This window comes from Plectropomus leopardus, chromosome 18 (genome assembly GCF_008729295.1).
Source record: "Plectropomus leopardus isolate mb chromosome 18, YSFRI_Pleo_2.0, whole genome shotgun sequence".
Classification (NCBI taxonomy): domain Eukaryota; kingdom Metazoa; phylum Chordata; class Actinopteri; order Perciformes; family Serranidae; genus Plectropomus; species Plectropomus leopardus.
Window position 1 is genome coordinate 8,689,530 of NC_056480.1, and position 23,147 is coordinate 8,712,676.

General features: G+C 41.2%; 1 protein-coding gene across 2 annotated transcripts in view; it reads right to left on the reverse strand.

Annotated features, from left to right (window-relative positions):
• Positions 1-23,147, reverse strand: part of rbms3 (RNA binding motif, single stranded interacting protein) — a 379,413-nt gene that overhangs the window by 52,418 nt on the left and 303,848 nt on the right. For both annotated transcript variants that reach the window (XM_042506228.1, XM_042506229.1), the window contains one exon: positions 2,810-2,916. In XM_042506228.1, the coding sequence (XP_042362162.1) occupies positions 2,810-2,916 (107 nt within the window). The remainder of the gene's footprint in view (positions 1-2,809; positions 2,917-23,147) is intronic.

The window sequence follows — 23,147 nt, forward strand, 5'->3', positions numbered from 1 at the left end:
CGTCGCCGTGGGTACATTTTTTTACTGACATAGTATCAAATTTGCGTTGCGTTCCCTCTGAACACACAGTGTCTGCCCTTTGAAAGTTAGCAGGGTAGTTTAAGGTAGCTTAATTTCTGTTTTCATGAAAATGAAAGCCCAAATTACATCGAATGGCCAGCTGAATGTCCATATGTGCGAGACTGATCCTGTCTGCTTAAATCTACATTCATATTAAATTAATCTGCATTAGCAAATGCATTATTGCTGCCTGGATAATGTTTTTTTTTATTAACATAAAAGTTCAAACTTTATGTAAAACGCACAGTATCTGTAAGCTGCTTCACTCCCTCTGAACATCCCTGTAATATGTTTACTTTTAGTGTTTTCTTTTCAATATCCTGGCAATGCAAGTGTGATCAAGAATTTCATGGTTATTTTGAGACAAATCAAATCCCTCAGTTTAAGTTGTGGAGAGACTGCAGGCTTGATTAAATATCAAGACCATGAGCTGGAAAAAGGGTTTAAAAGTTATAATAATTACATATATTATAAATATATGATAATATGATGATATAATTATATTAAACAAATCTGGACATTTTCCCCCTACTTTTTAAAATTAATTTCCTAAATCAAGTTTTTTTTGTAATTTGCTAGACATTTATTGGCAAGTTGCTCATTTTATTTTCTCCCATGTTTTCAAAAGAATTTAAAGCATTTTTTTCGGCATTTAAAGGTTTAAATACTTTTGAAAGGTGTCTAAATGCACCAAAAGAAAACGAATGTCCATCAAGGTTTCAAAGGGTTATTGAACCTAAATTGATGGTGTGAACATGCCCTGAATGGTACATTCAAGCCTGTTTTTTTTTGCTAAAACAGAATATAGACTCCGCATTTCCAGGCAGGACGTTTTTTGGGGAAAAAAAGAACGTTTGTAGTATATAAACATATTACACAGGAGGTAGGATCAGTGATACACGATATGCAGCAATTTAAATTACAAAAGATAGTGTGTGTTTAATGTAGAGGAAGTCAGAGGTGGTTGATGAATAAAGTGAAACAAGAAAAAAAGGTGTTTCTCCCATTCTGACAGTGTATTATTTTTCTTTTAACCTTATTACACACACGCTCATACATACACAGCCGTCTCACTTTACCTCAAGTAAGTCAACTGAGCTGACCCTGTCAATGTGCGGGCCTGCGAGGGGATGTAGCGATGTGATTTAGGTTAAACACGCTTCACTGGCTTATAGGTGTTAGGGCTGCTGAACATGTGATGGACAGACACAAAGACACACACACACACACACACACACACGGCTGGTGTAACAATCCACCAGACCCTAAACACACACACCCACACACAGCAATTCTACAGCCCACAAAGAGAGCATGTGTCTTCTGAAGGACAAACATTTCATCTCTCCTGGTCTCCCCTACCTTGCAGTTTCAGCACAACTGTCAGCCTCACTGAATGTGTGTGTGTATGTGTTTGTGTGTGTGTGTGTGTTTGTGTGCACTCTATAGTCCAGTCCTGAAGTACTCGGCTGCCCGTCTCCTCTGTGTGTCCTTCCCAGTATAGCTGCCTGGTAGCCTATGAAGAGACTTTAACCTTGCCTCCACATGTTGCTGATGAATACGTTACCATAGCACTGGATCCAATTTCTGGGTTCTGATGTATGGCGGGAATATACGTGTTCAGTGAGGCGTTCGGCTTGAGATGCAATTTACATGACAGTGCCTATATATCCGGGGGCAGTATGATCGATATCTGGGGTATTTTTCTTTTCTTTTTTTAATAGCTCCATACCTTTAGAGTAAATACAAATGACAGGCGGCAGTGGTTTACGTGAAGCCAGATGTTGCCAACTGTGGAGGGGCTCTGTGAGCAGGGTGGGTCCTGTTATTAGAAATGCCATTACCTCAGAGGTAAATGCTTTGTTTAATACGTTATCGCTATAGGATGGAAAAAAGTTTAGTCAACAGGGATTTTTTTCTGAACATATTTGGGTCTCCTGGCTATGGATTATTATAGAATAATTGATTGCATTCACGGAAATTATGTAAAAATGTGAATATGTCTATTCAACACGTTCTCATCCAAGCTCATCAAATACAGACAAATTATCACATCCCCTTAGCGTCTTATAATAGTGACAAGTGACATCACATAGTGATGTGTGCTTAATGTTGTGAAATGGTCGTGATCAGATTTAGGCAACAAAACTACTTAGTAATTAAATTAAGTACCTGCACACACTCACTTTAGCTGCTCCCCTTTAGTTCAACCAGGGGCACAAGGCGTTTTTCTTGTTTTACGGGCTTTCATTACACAAACGTTATTATAGGAGGTGTTAACAGGTGGTCATATATGGGGCGAGCACTTCTGCCTGTCCACTGACTCGTAGTCAGTGACTCTGACCCCTTCAGAGTCAGTGCTCAGTTGGTGAATTATCACATTGGCTATTCATATGCAACACTAGAGATCATCCCAAACAGAGACAGGAGTCAGGATGTGTCCGACACCATCCGAAGCTTCTATAGCTGACTCAGTTTCTTGTAACTTTCGCTCAATAGTTTGGTAATTGCTCTTTATGTGGCACCTCTAATGTGTTGGCAGCTTGATGAGCAAACCAATACCCAGTTTGTTGAAGAAAATGCTCTAACCCCAAGCAGGTATACAAAAAAAAAAATTCTAGCGAGCTATTATGGGGGGAGATCTGTACCCTATGTAAGTGTTTTTTCAGTCGTGCAAGCGTCAATAACGTCTTTTTACTTCTGGGACGTATGGAAGGACAACAGCTTCTTTCACAGTGTAACATCTTACCTCGCCTTCTCTGTGCCACGGCCTCCCGTTCTGAGGGTACTTGCTCTGGCTCTGGCGTTTCTTCTGCCCTCCGTCGGCAAATTTGCACAGCAAAGGCTCCGTGGGAGCTGCGGACAGAGAGAGGACAAAATCATGTTAGGAGGACTTCATCCTGTGACCCATCAGAAGGACAGAAGCCCTTTTGCACTGTGTTGCATTTCTTGTCTTCTACAATCGTATCTCCCTCCCTCCCTCCTCTCTCCTCTCTGCCCTCCTACGGAGCTCCTCGAAAAATTCCCAGACCGACGATGTTGGCAGGCACTTCCTACCCCGGCCCAGGCTGGCAGCCCATGAAAGAGCATTGCAGGGTATTGTTGAAATAATAATCACAGTAATCGCTCTTGTAAATACCTCTGAGATGGTAATGCAGGACTGCTCTGTCAGCCAAAGCTTTTTTTCTCGAAGGCGTTCCTGCTCCTGACGTGTAATCCCTCCGTGTTTCACTTTAACAGCCATATTCTCTTTTATTTGAAATGTTAGGCCCTTTTTCCACTCTGCAACCATCAGTGCGAGCGTCTCACCGGGCTGGAGTGTTTGAATTGAAACTGTCATGATATTACCGGTGCCGTTCTCAGCGTCAACACCGGGGGCACTCTAACCATTTCTGACATGATAAGAGCAACAGAGGATTGACTCAAGTGCCCACGGAGCTGGCAGAGTGTCTAACATCAAGCAGCAGGAAAACATGACATGAAATAGCTGTTATTAATCTAATTAAAAAAAAAGAAAAAAAAAAGCCGTCTGTACTGCGACCTCATTGAAGGCGTCTCTGTATCAACAGCCTATTGTGTGCATAATTGCTGATAAAAGGTTGATGAAAGTGTTGCGATGACCTACGCCTCTGTAAAGATAACTTCTCAAAGGGCACTTTCTCACTACTTGAGCTGCAGGTGAGCATCGACGGAGACAAAAATGGATTCAGGTGGAGGACTCTCCTGATGAGATACTGCAGAGAGAGAGACGGAGAGGAAGAAGGAGCCGAGGCAGGTAAAAAAAAAAAGCTCTTAGTGAGCTTTTCTTGTGAGAAATGGGTCGCTATCTTAAGTTGAGACGTCACATTTCATTCAGTTCCTCACTCGTTTTCATGTCCGTTCAGTTGTTCAATCAGCCACTCTGTCATCGCTGTATTTATTGTTTCACATCTATTTCCTTTTTTTCAAAATCTAATTCATTTAAAATCTTTTTGCTGTGCAGTTAGCAGTGATGGAATGTAACTAAGTACATTTACTACTTAAGTACTGCACTTAAGTATGAATATGAGGTACTCCTACTTTACTAGAGTATTTTCTTTTCATGTCACTTTATACTTTACTCCACTACATTTCAGGGGGACATATTGTACTTATTTACTTCACTACATTTATTTGACAGCTTTAGTTACTTTACAAATGATTTTTACACAAGAAAACAAAAGAAGAATTTATAAAATATGATATTTTGTTACAAATTAAGTCACCAAAGAGTTTATACAACTACAGCTGCAACAATTATTGATTTTGAGTTTTGGGGAGTGTTATATTCAATTTCTGATTCTTATGATCGGTTTTTTAATGTTTTTTTCTTCTTTATTTGAATAATTTTGAGTTTTGGTGTGTTTTTCTATTTTTTTTTTTAAATAATAATTTTGAGTTTTTGGATGTTTCATTCTATTTTCTATTTTCTAATTTTGAAGTTTTGGGTGTTTTTTCTAATTTTTTCATCATTTGGGATATTTTGTCTTATTTTTTAAAATAATTGTGAGTTTTTTGGTGTGTTTTTTTTAAATTTTTCTCTAATAACTGATTTTTTGGGTATGTTTTTTTGCATTAGGTACTTTTACCCTAAAGTATGTTTTCCCTATTATACTTAGTTTTACTTAAGTGACATCAATGACAGACTTTAGCTTGTATCAGAGTATTTTCAGAGGGAGTATTCATACTTTTACTTCAGCAATGATCTGAATACTTCATCCACTAGGGGTAATTAAATAAACAATTAATTTATAGACATTTTATCTTGTGATTTGTGCGTATAAATGTCAGGTCACCGTACACTAGTAAGTCGAACTTTGTAGCAGCCTTCAATTTATTAGACTAGATTAATTAATTAGGCTTATTGGCTATCAGCCTTTCTATTTTGATGGGTGGTGCTGTGAGGTTTTTAAAATTATTTTATTGAATATAAACTCATTATTTCTGATAGCTGAAGTTGAGTCCCATTACTCTGCTTCATCTTTATACCAATTCATGTGTTTCTGAGTCATAGTTTTGAATTATAACATTTTCTTGTGACATGTTTTGGTATTAATTAATTCATTAATTATCAATAGTTTAATATAATTTTTAATTAATATTTAAATCTGTAGTACTGTAATCTCTACAGACGACCTGCGCTCCTGTAAAGAGAACTTCTCGAAGGGCACTTTCTCACTACTTGAGCTGCAGGTGAGCATCGACGGAGACAACAATGGATTCAGGTGGAGGACTCTCCTGATGAGATACTGCAGAGAGAGAGACGGAAAAAAGGAGGGAGCGAGGAAAGAAAAAAAAAAAGCTCTTAGTGAGCTTTTCTCGTGAGAAATGGGTGGCTCTTTTGGCTGGGGATCTGGGGGTCTTAACAGTGTCCGTCCCCTTTTCAGTGTGCGTCAGCGAGATCGGAATCTCTCTGGAACAGACCGCGGAGATGAGAGAGGGGAATGGAAACTAAAAGAAACACGGGGGTACAGAGAGAACGAGAGAAACAAGACAGAGAGAAAAAAATTGGGCAAAAGAGATAAGAGAAACAGGTGAGTGACCGTGGGAGAAACAAGAGGGGGAAGCAGGGGCAGAGCGAGAATCACCAGGATCAAACGCTCGTTCCCTGTGAAGGCTGCACAGTTCAGCAACAGTACAGTACACACTGAGCCGGCCAGCTTGTCCAAACACTGAACCACGGCTGCTCTGCACCTGGTGGCTTAGAAAGGGACCTGACGGCTCTCCCTGTCATCGCATTCACATTACAGGCCTGGCAGCTCGTGACACGGCCGCTCTGTGACGACACAGGCCAATGACGGGGCTGTCTGCGGGAGGTGAGCAACGGGAGTTTTCATCACGCCGTGCCAGAGATGACACCCACCGGGAGAATTGTTGATGCTTTAATCTCCGCTCACAGATGTTAGAGGCGCTTGGGCCTTGATAATAAGGCAGCATCACAAGACAGGAGAGAAAGAAATGCTGTCAGGGACTGACAAGGTAGTGACGGCAATAAAACAAGCTGGAGTGAGGTGAAGTGATGACGAGGAAAAAAATTAAGGCAGCCTGGACACCATTTTTTTCCTAAAGTTAAAACAAATAGTTTTTTTTTTTTTTTTTTTAACAATTTAGACTTCAGTCAAATTACTTAAACAGACTCTAACAAAGACATCATAGTGGGGGCAAGAGTCAGACAGATTATCACGAGCCCCAATGGGACGGGGTTTCTTCGAAAGTCTGGCATGAAAAGTAATAAGTGATAGTGAAGTAATTAGTGCCATAACTAAATTAAAATCAGCTAAATAAATTGGTTGGTGACTTGAAAGTAGTAGTAGCTCTCTGAGGCACCTCTCACTCTTACTTAAAGGTGCAAAATAGTTTAGTCCAACCCCAGGATCAGTCTCTAAACAGAGCTAGAGCACCAACGTACACTGTTACCCCCTTTGCATTGCTAGTACAAAAGAGCTGTGAAGCAGAGCAGCAGCAGAGAGCAGCATGGAGGCCTGTGAAAATGATGCACTGTTTTAATCTTTTTTATATCTCTTACTTATTCGGGCTCTATTTCAAATTTGGTGCATACTAACTTGGAACAATGTTTGAGCACTGCTTAGGTGGAGGCCAATGGTATTTTGTGGTGGTGCGTTTCTGCATCTTGCCGGTAAAGGGGCTAAAATTAGCACATTCACTCGGCTGTAGTATTTTCATCACTGCTGACTGATGCCAGAGTTGATAAATATTTGTGACTACTACAGAATCATTTGAGGTGTGTCTGAATGCTGATTTTAACCTTTTCTTTTACATACAAAAGCCAGATGTGAGCAGGTGTGAGGGATTTTTAGTGCAGTGGGAAAGGGGTTTTACTTGTGACTTGTAAAACAATGACTTGGTCCCATCTCTTTTATCTACAGCTGGTGTCTGAGAGTTATGGCACTAACAAAAATGTGTGTGTGTGTGTGCTGCTAAAGGGCTATTATAGGCACTATATGCAAACAAATTACTCCAGAACAAAAAAAAAAAAAGCTAATGTGTTTAGGTGGCTTTAGGGTCTACTATGGGACCAAACTTTTCACAGTCGGCCCAGGAAAATGTTGCCGGGCAGGCAGAGTGAGAGAGACGCTGCAGAAGAAAAACAACAAAAGCTCTTCCAAACCTCTCCTCTGGCAGTCTGGGAGATAATTAGCTATCGGAGAGATTTGGAGAATCTGACACAGAGCACGCTGACGTTACCCCTGTGACTACATCCCCAGTTCCCACAGCGCGCTAGCCAATTTGTTTAAGACTCCAGCCCAAGATCAACAGCCTTATACCACCCCACCCACCCTGTGATCACACTCACCCCTCTGTAGACCTAACACACACACACACACACACACACACACACACACACACACACACACACACACACACACACACACACCCCTCCGCCTGCCCTTAAAGTCTCTCTGCTATAACCCCGCAGAACACGCAGAAATACTCACAGACACGTAAACACACAATGCAAACTGCTGCCAGCCTGAAAACCTTTCTTAGCCCTCTCACCACACACCGTCATCACTGGCACAGCCCAGAATAAACTAGACCACTTGCTGTTCGTACCAGCTGCTGATGCTGCGTCTTTACGTCTCCAAGTACAACACAATTCACACTGGCTCCAGTCGGAGTGTGTGTTCTAGGGGGGCGCTTAAAAAAAAGTAGTTATAAACCAATTTGCTGCCCCATAATGATCCCAAATGATGGGAAAATACATAAAGTGCTTTTGGTCAGAGGTCAACAACCGCCGCTAACAAGGTGCTCCATGGGAACTCCTAATTGTTTTTTATGTGGGTTGCTGTAGGAACTGGTAAACATGTTAACGAGGGGTGACCGCAGACATGCATGTGTGGAGCATGCACACTCATGGACACGCATAGTCAGAAAAACAAGAGGAGCGGCGCTAGGCAAAGTACTGAGAGCAATGTGTGTGCCTCATTTGATCACAGCCGCGGCTCAATCACACTCCACACTGTGCATTTGGCTCTGAAGAGATAGTCATGGCTTTCTGCTCATCAATAGACACATTACCACCCAGTAAAATGAACCAATAAGTGCATGCAGATGTACTTCTGTACAAGACAGTGCAATTACAATAGCCATTTAAATCGAAGCTTGTTGCAAGTTTCACTTATTAGCGCAGCGTTGCGTAAGTAATCATCGCTGTTACTGTTGTTTCCTATGGGCCAGCATCTGGGGGAAATCAACCCTTTGTCTGGAGAATAACAGCCAACAGCGGCAAAAACTCCAGATCTCACCATCCTTTTTCTTTCCGAGATCTGCAGACAAAGACCGCTCGCGTGTGCTCTGGATGGTATAGCAAGACCGACTGAATAACATCTTGATCCATGAATGCAAATCAGCACATGCATTATAACACATAAATGTCGGCACGTCATATAATCACTCAGAATTGGACCGTACATCTGTTTGGCCTGAATGGTGAGATCAATGCAGGAATGCCCCTGAGCTGCAGAGGGAATGGGTAAAAAGGTTCTCGCTCAGTGTAACAGCCAGCTTTTCACCATCAAGACAGTTACAAAAGAGGCCTCTCACATGGGGCCTGGAGGCAAACTGGGCTGGCCTTGCTGTACTCATGGTGCGTGCAAAGTCCTAAAGAGGCTGAACTGTTCAGCCACTTGTACCAAAAAATGTCAATTTAAAGAGCTTCAGTGAAAAGAAGTTTTCCGCTTTTCACTTTTTTTTTAATAATAATGGTTAACTCTTTAGAACCTGGATCAACATCAGTTTTGTTATGCTGCGTTTGGATGCCCTCAACAGGCATTTAAACCTTTTGGTTGAAATTGGTTTGATTTCTTCTGAAAACATGGGGGAAAAATGTAAAGGTGACAAGAAAATGACTTGAAAATTAACTGTAGGGAGATTATTGAATATTATCCAAAGAAAGGGGAAAAAATGGTCCAGAAAACTGACTATATTTCTAATACTCATAAATTCATATTCAAAATTAGGTTACAGAAAAAATTGCTCTTTACTTTTTCTTGAGGTAATTTTCTTGTCTCCTTTTGTTTTTTTACTTTTATTTTTTGTCCTTATATTCAGGTAATTCTCCTTTAACTTTTTACTATTTATGTGCTTATTTTCTGCCATTTCTTGAGTAGTCGCTTATTGCTATCTTCCCATGTTTTTGAGAGAAATTGAGCCAATTTGCACAGGTTTCAAGGGGTTAAGGCTTCAAAATGGCAGTCTGCAAACCAGTGGGTTACATCACTCTAGCTACATCCATTATTTACACACCCTATGGTTTTTACAGGAAGGACATGTTTTGGAGGGAGTAGGAAGAGGGAAGGAGCAGGACAGTATTTTATTGGAATTCTGCTGTACTCTGACGTTGCTCGAGGGGATCTCTAATTGGATCAACAACTGTCTGATTCCCATCAGCCAGCTTGACCTGTCTGCCCAGACTGAGGAGGCTGTGTCTTATGGGAAGGAGAGAAAGAAAGAGTGGGAGGAAGAGAGACATGGAAAGACACATGAGGAGGCAGGGAGCGCAGGGGACTGTGTTCTAGAAATAGATAAAGGTGAAGAAAAACACGGGGTCATTATGCTAGAAAAACAATCGAGGGGACAAACGAGAAGGGACATGCCAAAACTAGCATGCACGCATGTGTCGCCATTTTCAGAATAAAAGCTCAGAATGGCCGCCGACCGGGAAAGTAGGCGGCGGCAGCTTCCCCACAGGGAGGAGGACTTTGACGGATCCCAGTCGATAGCTCTCACAACTGCCACGCTGGCCTCGCATCTTTCAGCGTGGAAATGAAGACAGTCTGCCAGCCATTTTGCTGACAGGGACGGCACACATGGCTCAATGACACGGCCCGATAAATGGAGCGGGGCGCCGAGAGGAGAGCGAGACAAAGAGGGGGAAGGAGAGGGAGATAGATGGAGAGACAGATACAGCGTCATGGAGAGACAAAAAAGACGTGGGGAGACAGTGACGGAGAGCAACAGAGGGGATTCAGCGATGGCAGGAGTGACAGTCCAGTTTTCCCCATTACGATCCATACCATATAGATGAGAGAGGGAGATTAGTACTGGGAGAAGCATGTCAACAACGCCTTGCTCCTCACTCTGCATCCGCTACACATGCTCTGTGCCTATTGATCAGACTTTCCCCATCGAGGGCTCCTACAGCATGGCAGGGCTGAGATGATATTATGGATTACGGGAAGGGAAGTGGAGGGAAGAGCCCTGGATGCGGGCGGTAGAAGCCTGATCGATGAGCTATTGCACACTTAACAAGAGTAATGTTATGTAGGGAGTCTCTGACATGCAAATCCATCTCTCACTCTCTCTGTCCATCTCCCTCCATCGCATCTCTCTCCGTCGTGGTTATCTGCCGTCTGACTATTGCTTTCCTCATTCCTTTCTTGATTGTTCTATCTATCTATCTATCTATCTATCTATCTATCTATCTATCTATCTATCTATCTATCTGTCTGTCTATCTGTACTGAATAAAAGTTGAAATGCAACACTTTTGTTTTTGCTCTCATTTTTCACAGGTTTAAATTTGGTTGTAAATCCATTCACTTGAGAGGAGCAGCATATCAAAATGCTGATTAAAAACTAAGTGGTGTCCATGGTTTAAATAACTTTTGAAGAGTTAAGTAATATTTTTATGTTTCTACATCTAAAAGTATTTTGGATCAGTATGTTTAGATTTTTTAATTTGGTAAAATCGGGTTAAAAAAAAAAATCGTCGCAAAAATACCAATGTAATTCAAAGGGTTAAACAACATCATTTCTAAGAAATAAAGTTCCCTGTATACAATTAACACTTAAAACGATAAGAAAGGAACTTGAAAATGACAAGGTAGCACAAAATGTAAACCATACTGTGATGTTTCATCTTTACCAAATGTGCAATCTTATCACATAACACAATGACACAGATTGCTTAGGTTTTTAGGGAGCTGACGGCAGGAATGTCCACCAGAGCTGTTGCTTGTGAACTGAATGTTAATTTCACTACCATAAGCGGTCTCCAATGTCATTTCCCTAAGTTTGGCAGTACATCCAACCACTCTTACAACTGCACAAAGCAGTTACAATGACGATTGTGCAAACGAAGTGTTGCATCAGCTGTTCTGTTGGCTGGTCTCAGACGATTTTGCAGGTAAAGACGCTGGATGTGGAGGTCCTGAGCCTTTGTGGTTATTTGTAGTCTGCAGCTGCGAGGCTGGTTGGATGTACTGCCAAATTCACAGAACTGACATTGGAGATGCCTTATGGTAATGTAATGAACATTAAATTCCTGTGCAACAGCGCTGCTGCAGTCAGCCAAGGAAAATATGAGAGAAGTGAAGGTCATGAGTCAGTGACAGTGCTCGGGGAGCACGCTATAACCCATCATATCGTTGTTGTCTCAACAACGACATGATGGGAACGAAAAATCCATCCACGAGATTAGAAAACACACATTACGTGATGACTGCTGATGTTTTTGTAACTAAAACCTGAGAGAAATATATCTATTGAGTGCATGAAAAAGTCTTAGATCTTTATGTTAATCCTGGGGAATAAATATGAGCAAAAACAAAAGCTGCATTTATGTTTTTGCTCTATCTATCTATCTATCTATCTATCTATCTATCTATCTATCTATCTATATATCTCTTCATGCACCGCTGAGCACACTCTGCTCCCACACCAGATTCTCACAAATAAAACTGATGGATGAGATGAGCTCCATGTGTGTCTGGCGCACAGTCAGTCTAAAACGAAGCAGACAACTACAATTGATTGAGACCATCTTATGGGAACGGGAATACTTAAGCCTCAAAAACATGCACATTTCTAAGAGGCAGTCCAGGAATACATCGATGTGAAATGATCTCACAGAAAAAGGTGAAGAAGATTCTGCATAAATACAGGGCTGTAATTATTTCAGCAGATGAAAATAGGGTTGTGCCTCTGAGTCTGAATTAATCTGCTCTTACAGTAAAAGTGAGAGCAGCAAGTGCAGCGCCAAACAGGCGGTGGGTTTCCAGCTGGTAGCCAACTCCTGCGAGAGACGCTCTGAGGTACCAGTTAAACGAGAAATTCAGTTTTGCTTAATCAGCTAATTCCACTCGTCATTCGCAATGCTAAGGTTGCCATGGTGAGTAAACAAATTACTAAAGACAACACACAGAGGTGTGTGAGGGAATGTAAGTTAGTGCGTGTGTGTTTGCCAACTCTAATGAGCGGCTCACAATCCTCCATCCATATATTGAAATAACATTTATACAGACAGTCCTCACCACATTCATCCCAAATGGCATAGCTGTGTGTCGCTGGTTCCTGTAGCCGGCTGCAATTTTAAAGTGGCCGTGGCAGATGTTTCTAATGCTGAATCCACACATGCTGCTCCACGCTGCCAACATCTCTGCTGCTGCTGCGGCAGTCGGCCTCAGTATCAGTGGCCGCTTTACACAGCTGGCCAGGGTGGCAATTACAAGAAGCCACATTGTGGTCGCTGCAAAATTGTTAAGAGTACAGTTTAAGATTGAAAACACTATTTGCAGAGTGGATTCGAAATAAGATCCCAGCTAAGAAAACACTACAATGTGCAGCAGGCGACGTGACGTCAAAACATCACAGACAAATCGAGCAGTGAGCCAAGCAGACTGACTGTTTGGTTTGGAGACGCATCTTAAGGTCTTCATCACTTGTCTAAATTGATGAAACATCTTTGTGGCACATTTTAAGCTGTCTTCGCATCACTGTAACACTTACAATATGACTTGGCTGTGTGAGAATCTTCCTCCTAAACACGTTCTTGTAGATAAAACTAGACAGATGTGAAGCTCGGTTATGCTTTATCATTGAACTGTCTTATTTATCTGCCAATCTGATTAGATTGGAAAGATTAACGTTTATTTTAAAACAGGACAATTGGAAACTTAAGATCGTTCTCAGCCATGACATGTGGCCATTCGATGTTCACATTACAGTAACTGATACATGCGTTTTGAATAAGAACAGCGATCACACTGACACACTGAATTTATGTTGCTGCAAAACATGGAAAGATGTCCAGAGACCACTTTCTGTGACATACTGAGAAAGGAAATGCATGAGACATTATGAATTATTGCACTGGGGTTGTAAGCCTCCACAAACCACTCAAGTTGCAGTTACAGTTCACATTCGTGTCTGTTCAGACTCATATGTAGCCATGACAGTCGACGATGCTTCAGATAGATGCTGCCGCAAAAAAGCTGCAGATTCTAAAACGCGCATGCTTCACACACATCTTCTGGTCATAATTGACATGCATGCATGCTTGAGTTGTTGTAAGTTTTTGACCTTGTTATGCGGTGTGATAGTGTATACTGGGAGGTAGTACGTGTACGAAATCTCATGGGAATAGGACACTAAGTCTGTAGTGGACCAGATGAGATGTCATTTTGGAAGGACTTTGCCTGCTGTGGTTTTTGTATTCTCAAATAAACCATGTTCAAGTTTTTCTCTGCCTCAAGTGAGTACTTTGGATTTTCACAAAAAGAAACTGAAACACAAGTTGAAACCAGGACATATTGCAGAACAAGTAACACAGGAACTCTGGTATGTTTACTATACTATTCCTCAATACTTGAGATATTATGTTCACAAGAGTGGGATGGACGGACGGACAACCCAAAAACAGAATGGATCTATCCACCCCTCCCACCTGCCCTATAGGGACCTTCCAGCTCCTTATATTACATTGTTACCAGCAGCATTTCAACCTGCCACCGTCCTGGGGCACATCATACTGCCGCACCAGGTGCCATCCAGACAACTTGTAATGTATCATAACACCCCAAAAGGTTCTGTCTGCGTTACTTCGCACCATAAAATCTGGCTTTTGGCGTCAGTATCTTACACGAAAATCACTGGCAAAGTAGTGATATTTCACAACTTCGGAATGAAAATGGGCCGGAGAGACAGTTATGTTAACCGTAAATCTCATTACCCCTGTGAAAAATGTCTGAGGGAGCCACTACAATACAAAGACAACAAGATGCATGCTAATGTACGGTATTGCATCTGCAGCGGAGAAATGTTGCAATAGCCAACTCTCCCATGAAATGAACAAACTTTAAAAGAAAGCAACTTCCCTCAGACAGTAACAAGAACTGTGTTGATGAAATTGACAAGTGAGCTTTGATCGGTTCTCTTCGGCCTGGTGGCATAAAACTGGTCCTGGCCTGTGGAGTTCTCCTTTCACGGCAAACAGTTTTGGCTGCAGACGGACTTAAGAGCAGCTGTTGCTGTTCTTTGCCTGTGGGGGTTGACTCCTGCTGCCACTGTCTGTGTCACTGCCTGTGTGGGCAGACAGTGAAGCCAGCTCTGTCCCTGTTAGCAGAGTATTATAACACTGCCAACGCCTCCAGTGACCCGTGAAACCTCCCATCTATAGAGATGAATCATACAGATGGGGGCTTTGTAATTCAACAGAACTGCCCATCCACCAGACCTTCGGCAAATATTTCTTGGTATATATGACACCGTATCAGAATCAGAATAAATCAGTTCTGAGCTGCAAGTTAGAAGACGCGATGTACTCTATGCTCTACGAGCGTGGGTTTGGTACATTGCGGAGGCTTCTTTATTAGCATTCAAATACATATTTTTGCCTCATACTCAGCTTTGCACAGCTTCTACATAATATTACAGCAAAAATAATTTAGGTTTATTTTGCAAGGAGAGATTTTGCTGAGCATGCATGGTGTTTTCCAGCACCACGCTGCTTGACATTCATAGAGTTACACATATTCACGCTCAGAGCACATTGCAAACAGTCCTCTATTGTTGGCCAAACTCAAAAGAAAAACTGGATGTTAGGTGTGTTTTTAAAAAGCAGCTCCAGGGATTCAAACACATGATTTTCTTATTTTATTTTATCTAACCTTTAGGCTACCATTGACTGCAAATTGATAATGACATCTGAACAGAGGTGGAAAATATGCTTCAAGCTGCAAATACAAGGAAGCCACATGAGTTAGAGTGGCATAAAAAAAGGCTCTGTGTTTGTTAACTAGGTTTCCACCGTAGGGGCTTCCAGTAACAACGGTATGGACAGGAAAGAAAATGAAATTACAGCACAATAAATGAATTATCAATAAAGAGCCCTCGATACTGTATCTGAGGGGGATCGATGCGCCACAGCCGGGCTGCAATGTGGGCCGAGGGGCTGAGGGCAGGCCCATAGCCGAGGGACTGGCCGGATCAATAGTGTCACTGGGGTGATTGACGATCGATGCCGCCAGTGACGTTGATTTATGATCAATGAAAGCAGGGCACCTGACTAATAAGGGGAGAAGGGGGTGTGCGAGGGGGGTTCCATAGCCGCCCCTTTACTGTAACTGATTGGGGATCGATGAAGAGTGGCACCGTGGCTGATTAGGGATCAGGCGACTCTGTGGCAGAGGAAGGCAGCTGTGTGTGAGAGGATTTGGTTGGCTGCACGGAGACCAGCCTGTCTGAGCCGAGCAGAGCTGCAGAGACTGTAATTAAAGCTGTGCTGAAAGGAGCTTTCCACTGGTTGATAGAAGCTGCAGGTGCAGCTCGCTTTGCTCTTTCACTTTCAAAAGAGCAGCCATGCACCCACACAGACAGACACACACATACACGCACTAAAGCACACTCACAGACACAACCACAGACAGCACAGGAAGGTCTGCACTATGTTTCTGCCATTCTCCCTCATAAAAATCTTATCTGGTACTCTCATCGACATCCTCTGTCTCTTTTACCGTGTTTCCTCACAGGCTTCAGCTTTTTCAGGACACTGTTGCTGCTTTTTGGCATTTTGCTACTATAACCCAAACAGATCAGTCTACAGTCAACAGTGTCACAGTTGGACATCATGTGTTAAAAGTTTTACTGGCATATTACTTTACCTTGTTTTCATTTCTGCAATCTCATTATCATTCTCGCTGCTTAGAATTAAACGCTTCTATCTGCATTCTGAGCCGTTTGAGACATTGAGCTTCAAAATTTTGCATTGCACATAGCATACATTATATGAACTTTTTTGTTTTCTAAATGTCCAAAAATGCATACAACAACAAAAAAACCTAGGTGTAAATGTAGCAAAAATTATGAGTCTTACAATGAAAATGCGTAAGTGTGGATGTAGCTGTAGTGACATTTGTTCTTGTTATTTAAAAGTGACAAACAGGTGTAAACTTCTGTGCAGTGTCAACACAAGAAACAGTGAGAATACTGTTTTTAGAGCTTTGTTTTGGTGAGAAGAACTTCATCTGACATGTGAATGACATGTGACCAAAGTATCTGCACAACAGTAAACATGATCTTCTCATAAATTCAAAGAACATGAATGTAGGCACAGATGTGGTTTAGATTAGCCCAGTAGCTTCAGACTTAAAAGCCAAAGTAAGGTCCAAAGTAAAAATGGCTAACCCACTCATCTACGCTTTGTCTGACAGACCCCTGTACTTCTGAACTTCAAACAGTGCATCAGACATTCCCAAGGCTCATAATTCATTCATATCTTAGGTATTCTCTTTGTTCTCGAGCGGCGTTGACACTAATTTTCGTCTGTCTTTCTAAAAAAAAAAGAAGTTGCTGACAAGAAAGTGGCATCTTTTTTGTGCACATTGGATATATGGACAGTTTTCAAAGGAAATTGCAATATATCCCAGCCTATCTCCTGATATTTAAACACTGTTTTAGATCTTAAAGCTCAGGTCAGGGTAATTAAGGGATTAAAAATATATAGTAAGCAGCCAATCTTTTGCAATTTACTTGCACAGCATCATTAGGTGTCTACCATGTGTCATCACTATTAAAGAGTTTTCTCCAACTCCTTTAAATTAAGCTTAAACTGAAAAACAGGCTGTAATAATAATGATTTGAGAGCTAGCTAGAGGCTTTAACACTTGAAACAAAACTATCTGTGGCCAAAATCTGACCTCACATCCTTCCTGTGTTAGTGTTCCCTCTCAGTCTTGAAGAAAAAAGAAAAAAGCCAGTTTGAAAGCACATTCCTCTCACACTTAAAAAACTCTCCAGTGTTATTTATGCTCAGTAGCTGTGCCCCCTCCTCCCGTTGAAAGAGCCGGAGCGATAACCAGAGAGAAAAGGTTGACCTGTGTAGAACAACTTTGAGTAAGTCCTTGCCTAAACATCTCAGAAGTGATGAAAAGACTTTGTTTTCTCAGTCTGCCTTAATGGGTCCCAATCAATGTGGGAGAGCCGTGTTTTTTCTCCTCATGTCCTGACCCTTGGGGGAAACACAGGGAGGTAATGTGGGAGGGGAAAGATATTGACACGCCAACGTCGATATCACTAGGGTTCACAAACACCGGCGCAGTGAAGGTAACTCCTTTTTACTTGAAGTTGAGGCCGGCTATCAGGGGCTCATCGATGCTGCATCAAGGACATAAGTACAGCGTGAGTGCGCCTCAGTGTGGACCGTAAATTAGAAACAAACACTGTTGTTACACTGATGATATTCATCAGCGCTTATGAGTCTCCTCCAAAAGAAACCACCTGTCTCCCACACACACACACAAACGATGCTTTCAACTAAACAATGTCAGGAATGTGAGGCGGCGCAGCACTGCCTGCAGAGGCGAGCGCACCGCCACGCCGGCTCTCATCTGTCACCAACGGCAACCAGCCCACCAGCCGCCATGATGTGCAGCTTAATTGGGGGAGCTGATGAGGTCTGATGAGGCCGGTACTTATTGAATTCCCCGGCCTGTTATTTAGATAATGCTGGAGAGGAGCGGCCTCCGTCATCTTTCCCATTCTCATCCATTCACGGTCCCAGCAGGGGGCTGCTGGCTAATCCACTCTTGTTTGTAATGGCTGTGCGAACTGAGGGGATTTGGACACGCTCTCCCCTCGCTAGCACACATCTAACAATCCCCACTGTTGATTTTACCCCATAATGGGCCTATTTGACGAATTAACCACATCCCCACACCCATCTCAACCCGCTTTTGCCTGTCTTTCTTTCTTTTCTTTTTTTTGGGGTGGTATTGTTAAATAATTAGGCTTTGAAGCAATCTTCTCCTTTTCTCGGCATCTCCAAAAGCAATTACCAAACTTCAAAAATGTGGCTGCAGTACAGTGTTCACTGGCTTACGATGTATGTGTGAGTGAGAAAGAGAGAGAAAGGGTGTGAATGGAGTGCAGTGGGGAGAAAGCAAACAGAGGAGAGGAGCGGAAGTTGCAGAACAGATGGCTAAATGGCTGGACAACAAACTTTTAATTCTGAGCCTCAGAGTGGTGAAGGAGATGGAGAGCGTGAAGTCGCAGAGGGGTGCCAAGAGTGCTGCTCAGTATGAGACAGCACATCAAAACGCATCAGAAGTGACGAAAACTCCTGTGATTAATGCCTCTGCTGCAGAGAACTGAAAAAGCATCTGAATTTCAAACGTAAAGTTTTTATGGAAAAAATCTGCATTTGTGTGGTTAGACCTTCATAAGTACCAGCTGTAGTGTGGAGAGGCTCCAAAAACACAGTTTTACTTGGATGATGAGCATAAGAAAAGCAGATATAAAACTTAAAATTACTGCCACACAGTCGTATGCATTTGCGCACCAGCCAAGTTGCAGTTACAGTTTGCATTGATATCTGTGAAAACATGGTTAACACATCCACACATCTTCCCCCCAACAGCACAGAAGATCTATACAATCAGCACAGCTTCAAGGTGGGCACCCAAGATCAGCATCACCAAAACCGCCTTTTGTGACAAATAAGACAATTGAATTGAACTGAATCACTTCAACATTTTATGTGAAATGTTGTCATAATTAGCGTATGAGTGCTTGAGCCAAACATGCTTTGTGAGGTCAAAGTGACTTTTGACCACTAAACTCTAATTAGCTCATTCTAATGTACAAGTAGACATTTGTGCCAAATTTGAGGAAATTCCTTCCAGGCCTTCATGAGATACTACCTGAGAATGGGACAAATGCAAGGTCACGGTGACCTTGACCAATGACCGCTAAATTTGACTTATTCATTGTTGAGTCCAAGTGAACGTTTGAGCAAAATTTCAAGATAATCTCTTAGGGTGTAAAAGTGATATCACGTTCATGAGAATGAGACGCATGCAAGGTCACAGTGACCTTGACCTTTAACTGCCAAATTTGAATCACTACCAAGTGAAAGTTTATGCCAAATTTGAATAAAATATTTCAAGGTGTTCTTGAGATATCCCTTTCACAAGAATATGAGAGATGAGCTCACGGTGAACTTTTACCAACTAAATTCAGTTGATCATTGTTGTGTCCAAGTGGACATTTGCGCAAAATTTGAGGACAGAATGAGATGGATGCAAGGTCACAGTGATCTTTACTTTTTATCACAAAATGCTGATCAGTTTATTGTTGAGCCCAAGTGGACATTTGTGCCAAATGTGAAGACATTTTTTCAATGCATTCTTGAGATATTGCTTTAACAAGAATGGGACAGACGTATATATGGACAGATGGACAACCTTACCACATAAGGCCTCCGGCCAAGGCTATCACTGGTGTGAAGGTGGAAATAGACACAGATGTGTTGCAAATTCTGACTACGTAAAACATAGATTTGTCGTCTGATGTATGCAAAGTATTTGAGATCTTGTTTTCCTGGCTCTTTGTCTGCCAGAACGTGCATCACAATGGAGCACAGTCAGCTGTCAAAATCTCAAACAGTCATTTAAAGCACTTGCAATTTTCCTATTTGGAAGTGTTAATGGAGGCAAAAGATAATTTAACACATCCGATATCACCAACTGCAACTCAAAATGATACCTTATCTTGAAAAAAATAAACAATACAGCCTTCCCTCAGAATTACTGGTCTGAAGAATATCCAGTGACATCCAGACAAACAAAAGGCCATATTTATACGGGTCAGCTGTCGGGGCCTTATAGATTAGGGGGCGATACTGACGAGGGGGGCCATTAAGGTAGCAACATTTAAAAGCTTACATGGGGAAGGTACAACGAGGAGTTCACCAGGGGCGCAGCGAATCAATATCAGCTCGACTTAGAAATCTGCTGTATAATCCTTGATCTCCAAGGCCATTTGCTTTGCAGCCTGAAATTGGATACACCCCGACTGCATCCATCCCTCCAATCTCTCTCTCTCTCTCTCTCTCACACACACACACACGTTGCGGTGAGCCCGGTGCTCCACAAATGAGACATGCTGAAAAATTGATCTGGATGCATCTGTGGCAAGATTACGTCTAGGGCTAAAAGAGAGATATGACTAGCTCAAGGTAATTCATAAATCTGTGTGTCTATGTGTAAGAGGATCAGGACAGGGCCCGGTGAATGGGGAAAAACCCAGTGGTGGTATTATCATAACTACATCACGGCTATCTGGCAGACGGCTGAGCAAAAAGGCCATTAAGTCAACACCTCTATAAATGCTAAGGCTGGTTATGGCCACACACTGAAAAAACACTGGTATATACTTCTGTAAAGCACAGACCGCAAGTATGATTAACAAGGATCTAAGGAAAATAAATCATCTTTGGTTTTTTCGCCTGTAAGCAGCGAGTCATTCTGCAGAATAATACAATTTTTATGATGAACGATTTGAGTAGAATGGAATGAAGTATAATAGACACACATCTGAAAAATACACTTTTGCATTGCATTTTTTGCTTTTGCCTGATAAAGGTTTACTGTGTAGGATTTGGGGTGATATATTGGCAGAAATAGAATATAATATATAGAAATATTCCTAACTTTTCTTTCATTAGTTTATAATAACCATAGATTATATACAGGTGGACAACATGACAGCTCTCCCAAAGTGAGGCCATTCAATCTCAATCACGCCCTGGTGTCTGACTGCAGTATAGGTAATAAAGCCCGCCCCTCTATGTTAGTAAATAGGACACAGGCCAAACTAAATACTCAAAGTACGAGCCAAATAAATTTTTCCCAAAGACAGTTTCTGTCACTTAAGGTCGTTTTCATCACCCTGGTTTTTGTTCAAGTGTTTGTGTCTATGGTAAGTTCAGTTTAAGTGAGTTAATAAATTATAAAAAAGGGGGCTTTTGCACCATGATTGACAGCTGTGAAAGCCAATCCATGCGCTCCCAATCAATGGAGCTGCTCACGGGCTCTCAATGACATCACTCTCACAAGATGGCAACGCCTGTATTCTGGATATTTTAACCTCACTTCAGCATAATGGCCGTAATTGTGGGCGTGTCCTTGATCTTCATGTACAGTCTATGATAATAGCCTAAAAAAATAACAATAATTTTCCTTACCTTAGAATGATCTGTTTATGTCTACGTGCTTGCTTCTGCTTTACCTTGTTTGTCAAAGTAATTTGTAAAGTCTGTTTTTTGCTATATAAATAAAGTTATTATTATAACATTAATTCTCCAAAATGCTAGGCACATAAAAAGTTTCAGTTGGTTGTAGTCTATAACCTCACCACTAGATGCCATTAAATACTTCACACCAGAAATTTAACTGCTCATTCAGCTTTCTTTGTCTACGAATAAATGCACAAAATATTCAGGTTTTTGCCCTTATTCTGGAAAAGACAATAGTGATATTTGCATTTACATGCAGCTGTGCATTTTGCAGTTAGTGCGCCCTAAAATGTCCTTTATCACGTCAAAATGTGGAAAAATGTGTGGAGCCAGTTGGTGAAACAGGTCAGTGTTGTGATATTTGTGCATAACCAAAAACCTGTTGATTTCCTCGTCTTTCTTAATGTTTAACAGTAAGTGTGTTTTTCCTTCTAGAAATGTGGGCTTTTCTTTTGGGCATGCATTTCTACACTGGCCTTGCAAACTGCTGGTGAGATGGTTCAAGTACAACACATCCACAGTAACACACAGAGCTGACAGCAAACACGCAGGAGGCCGTGGGCCACAACCTTTTGTACAAACTCCAGTTGAGACACATTTACCAAATGTGCTGTATACATGTCCAAAGAATTCCCCTAAAACCTGAATAATACCCGTATGTCACCCTTCGTAATAGGAAAATGCTTCATTCAGACCATCTTAGTGTAATATGCTATTTACATGACAAGTATCAAATTTGAAATATTGTGATATTCAGAATAATAATTTATTAGTTCGATGTGCATGTAAATGTAGTGATTTGTGCATGGTTGAATGAGAGCAGCTCACTCTCTCTTTCTCTCCATCTAACATTTAGTTAACATTAAAGGGTCACATTTTGATAGGGTTTAAAAAAGGGCACAAATCCAGCATTAAATAAAATGCTTGGACAGCTAACTCAGATCTTCCCCACTGCAGGTGCAGGAATAGCCGAAGTCGATGCTGAATCTTCTGGATGCAATGCCTTCTTAGAGCTGTTAAACAAATAACTACCCTTGCAACAATAATAATCTGGAAACATGGAGTTTCGATCACTTTAAAAACTATGCTTACTTTTTTGTGTCTCATGATAATCAAACAGACATTCAAGGTAAAAAAGAATTCGACGACTTTAAACTGCAGTGAAATTATTTTACTGTTACAGTTACAAACAAAACTAAAATCGAATTAGTCGCTTTAAAGGGACTGATAATAATAATAATAATAATAATAATAATAATAATAAAAACAATAATAATAATAATAATAATACTTTATTTATATAGTAGTTAAAAGCAAAATGCTTTGACAAACAAAGTAGAAGCAAGATACCCCAAAGGCAATGTAACAATAGAAGCCAAACAACAATGCTGAGCTAAGACAGGACAAAATTAAGTCAGAAAAAAGAGATACAATTTGCTACAAAAAATACTAATAAAAGTAAAACATATAAAACAAATAAATAAAGTAAAGACAAATACTACTACTACTACTACTACTACTACTTAAATTAATAAAAATAGCAATAAGCGGGATCAAGACTGAATAAAAAGATTAAATAAAAAACAGCCTCACATATAAAAGCAAGTCCATAAAAATTATTACTTAAATATTATACCTTACGCATTTATGTGGGAGTTTTACTCCAACTTTTACAGTATTATAAAAATATTTTAGGACCTCTCAAATGTATTGTTGCCTGACCCTTTCTTCTGCCTTCCGGCAGGTGAAACAAAACA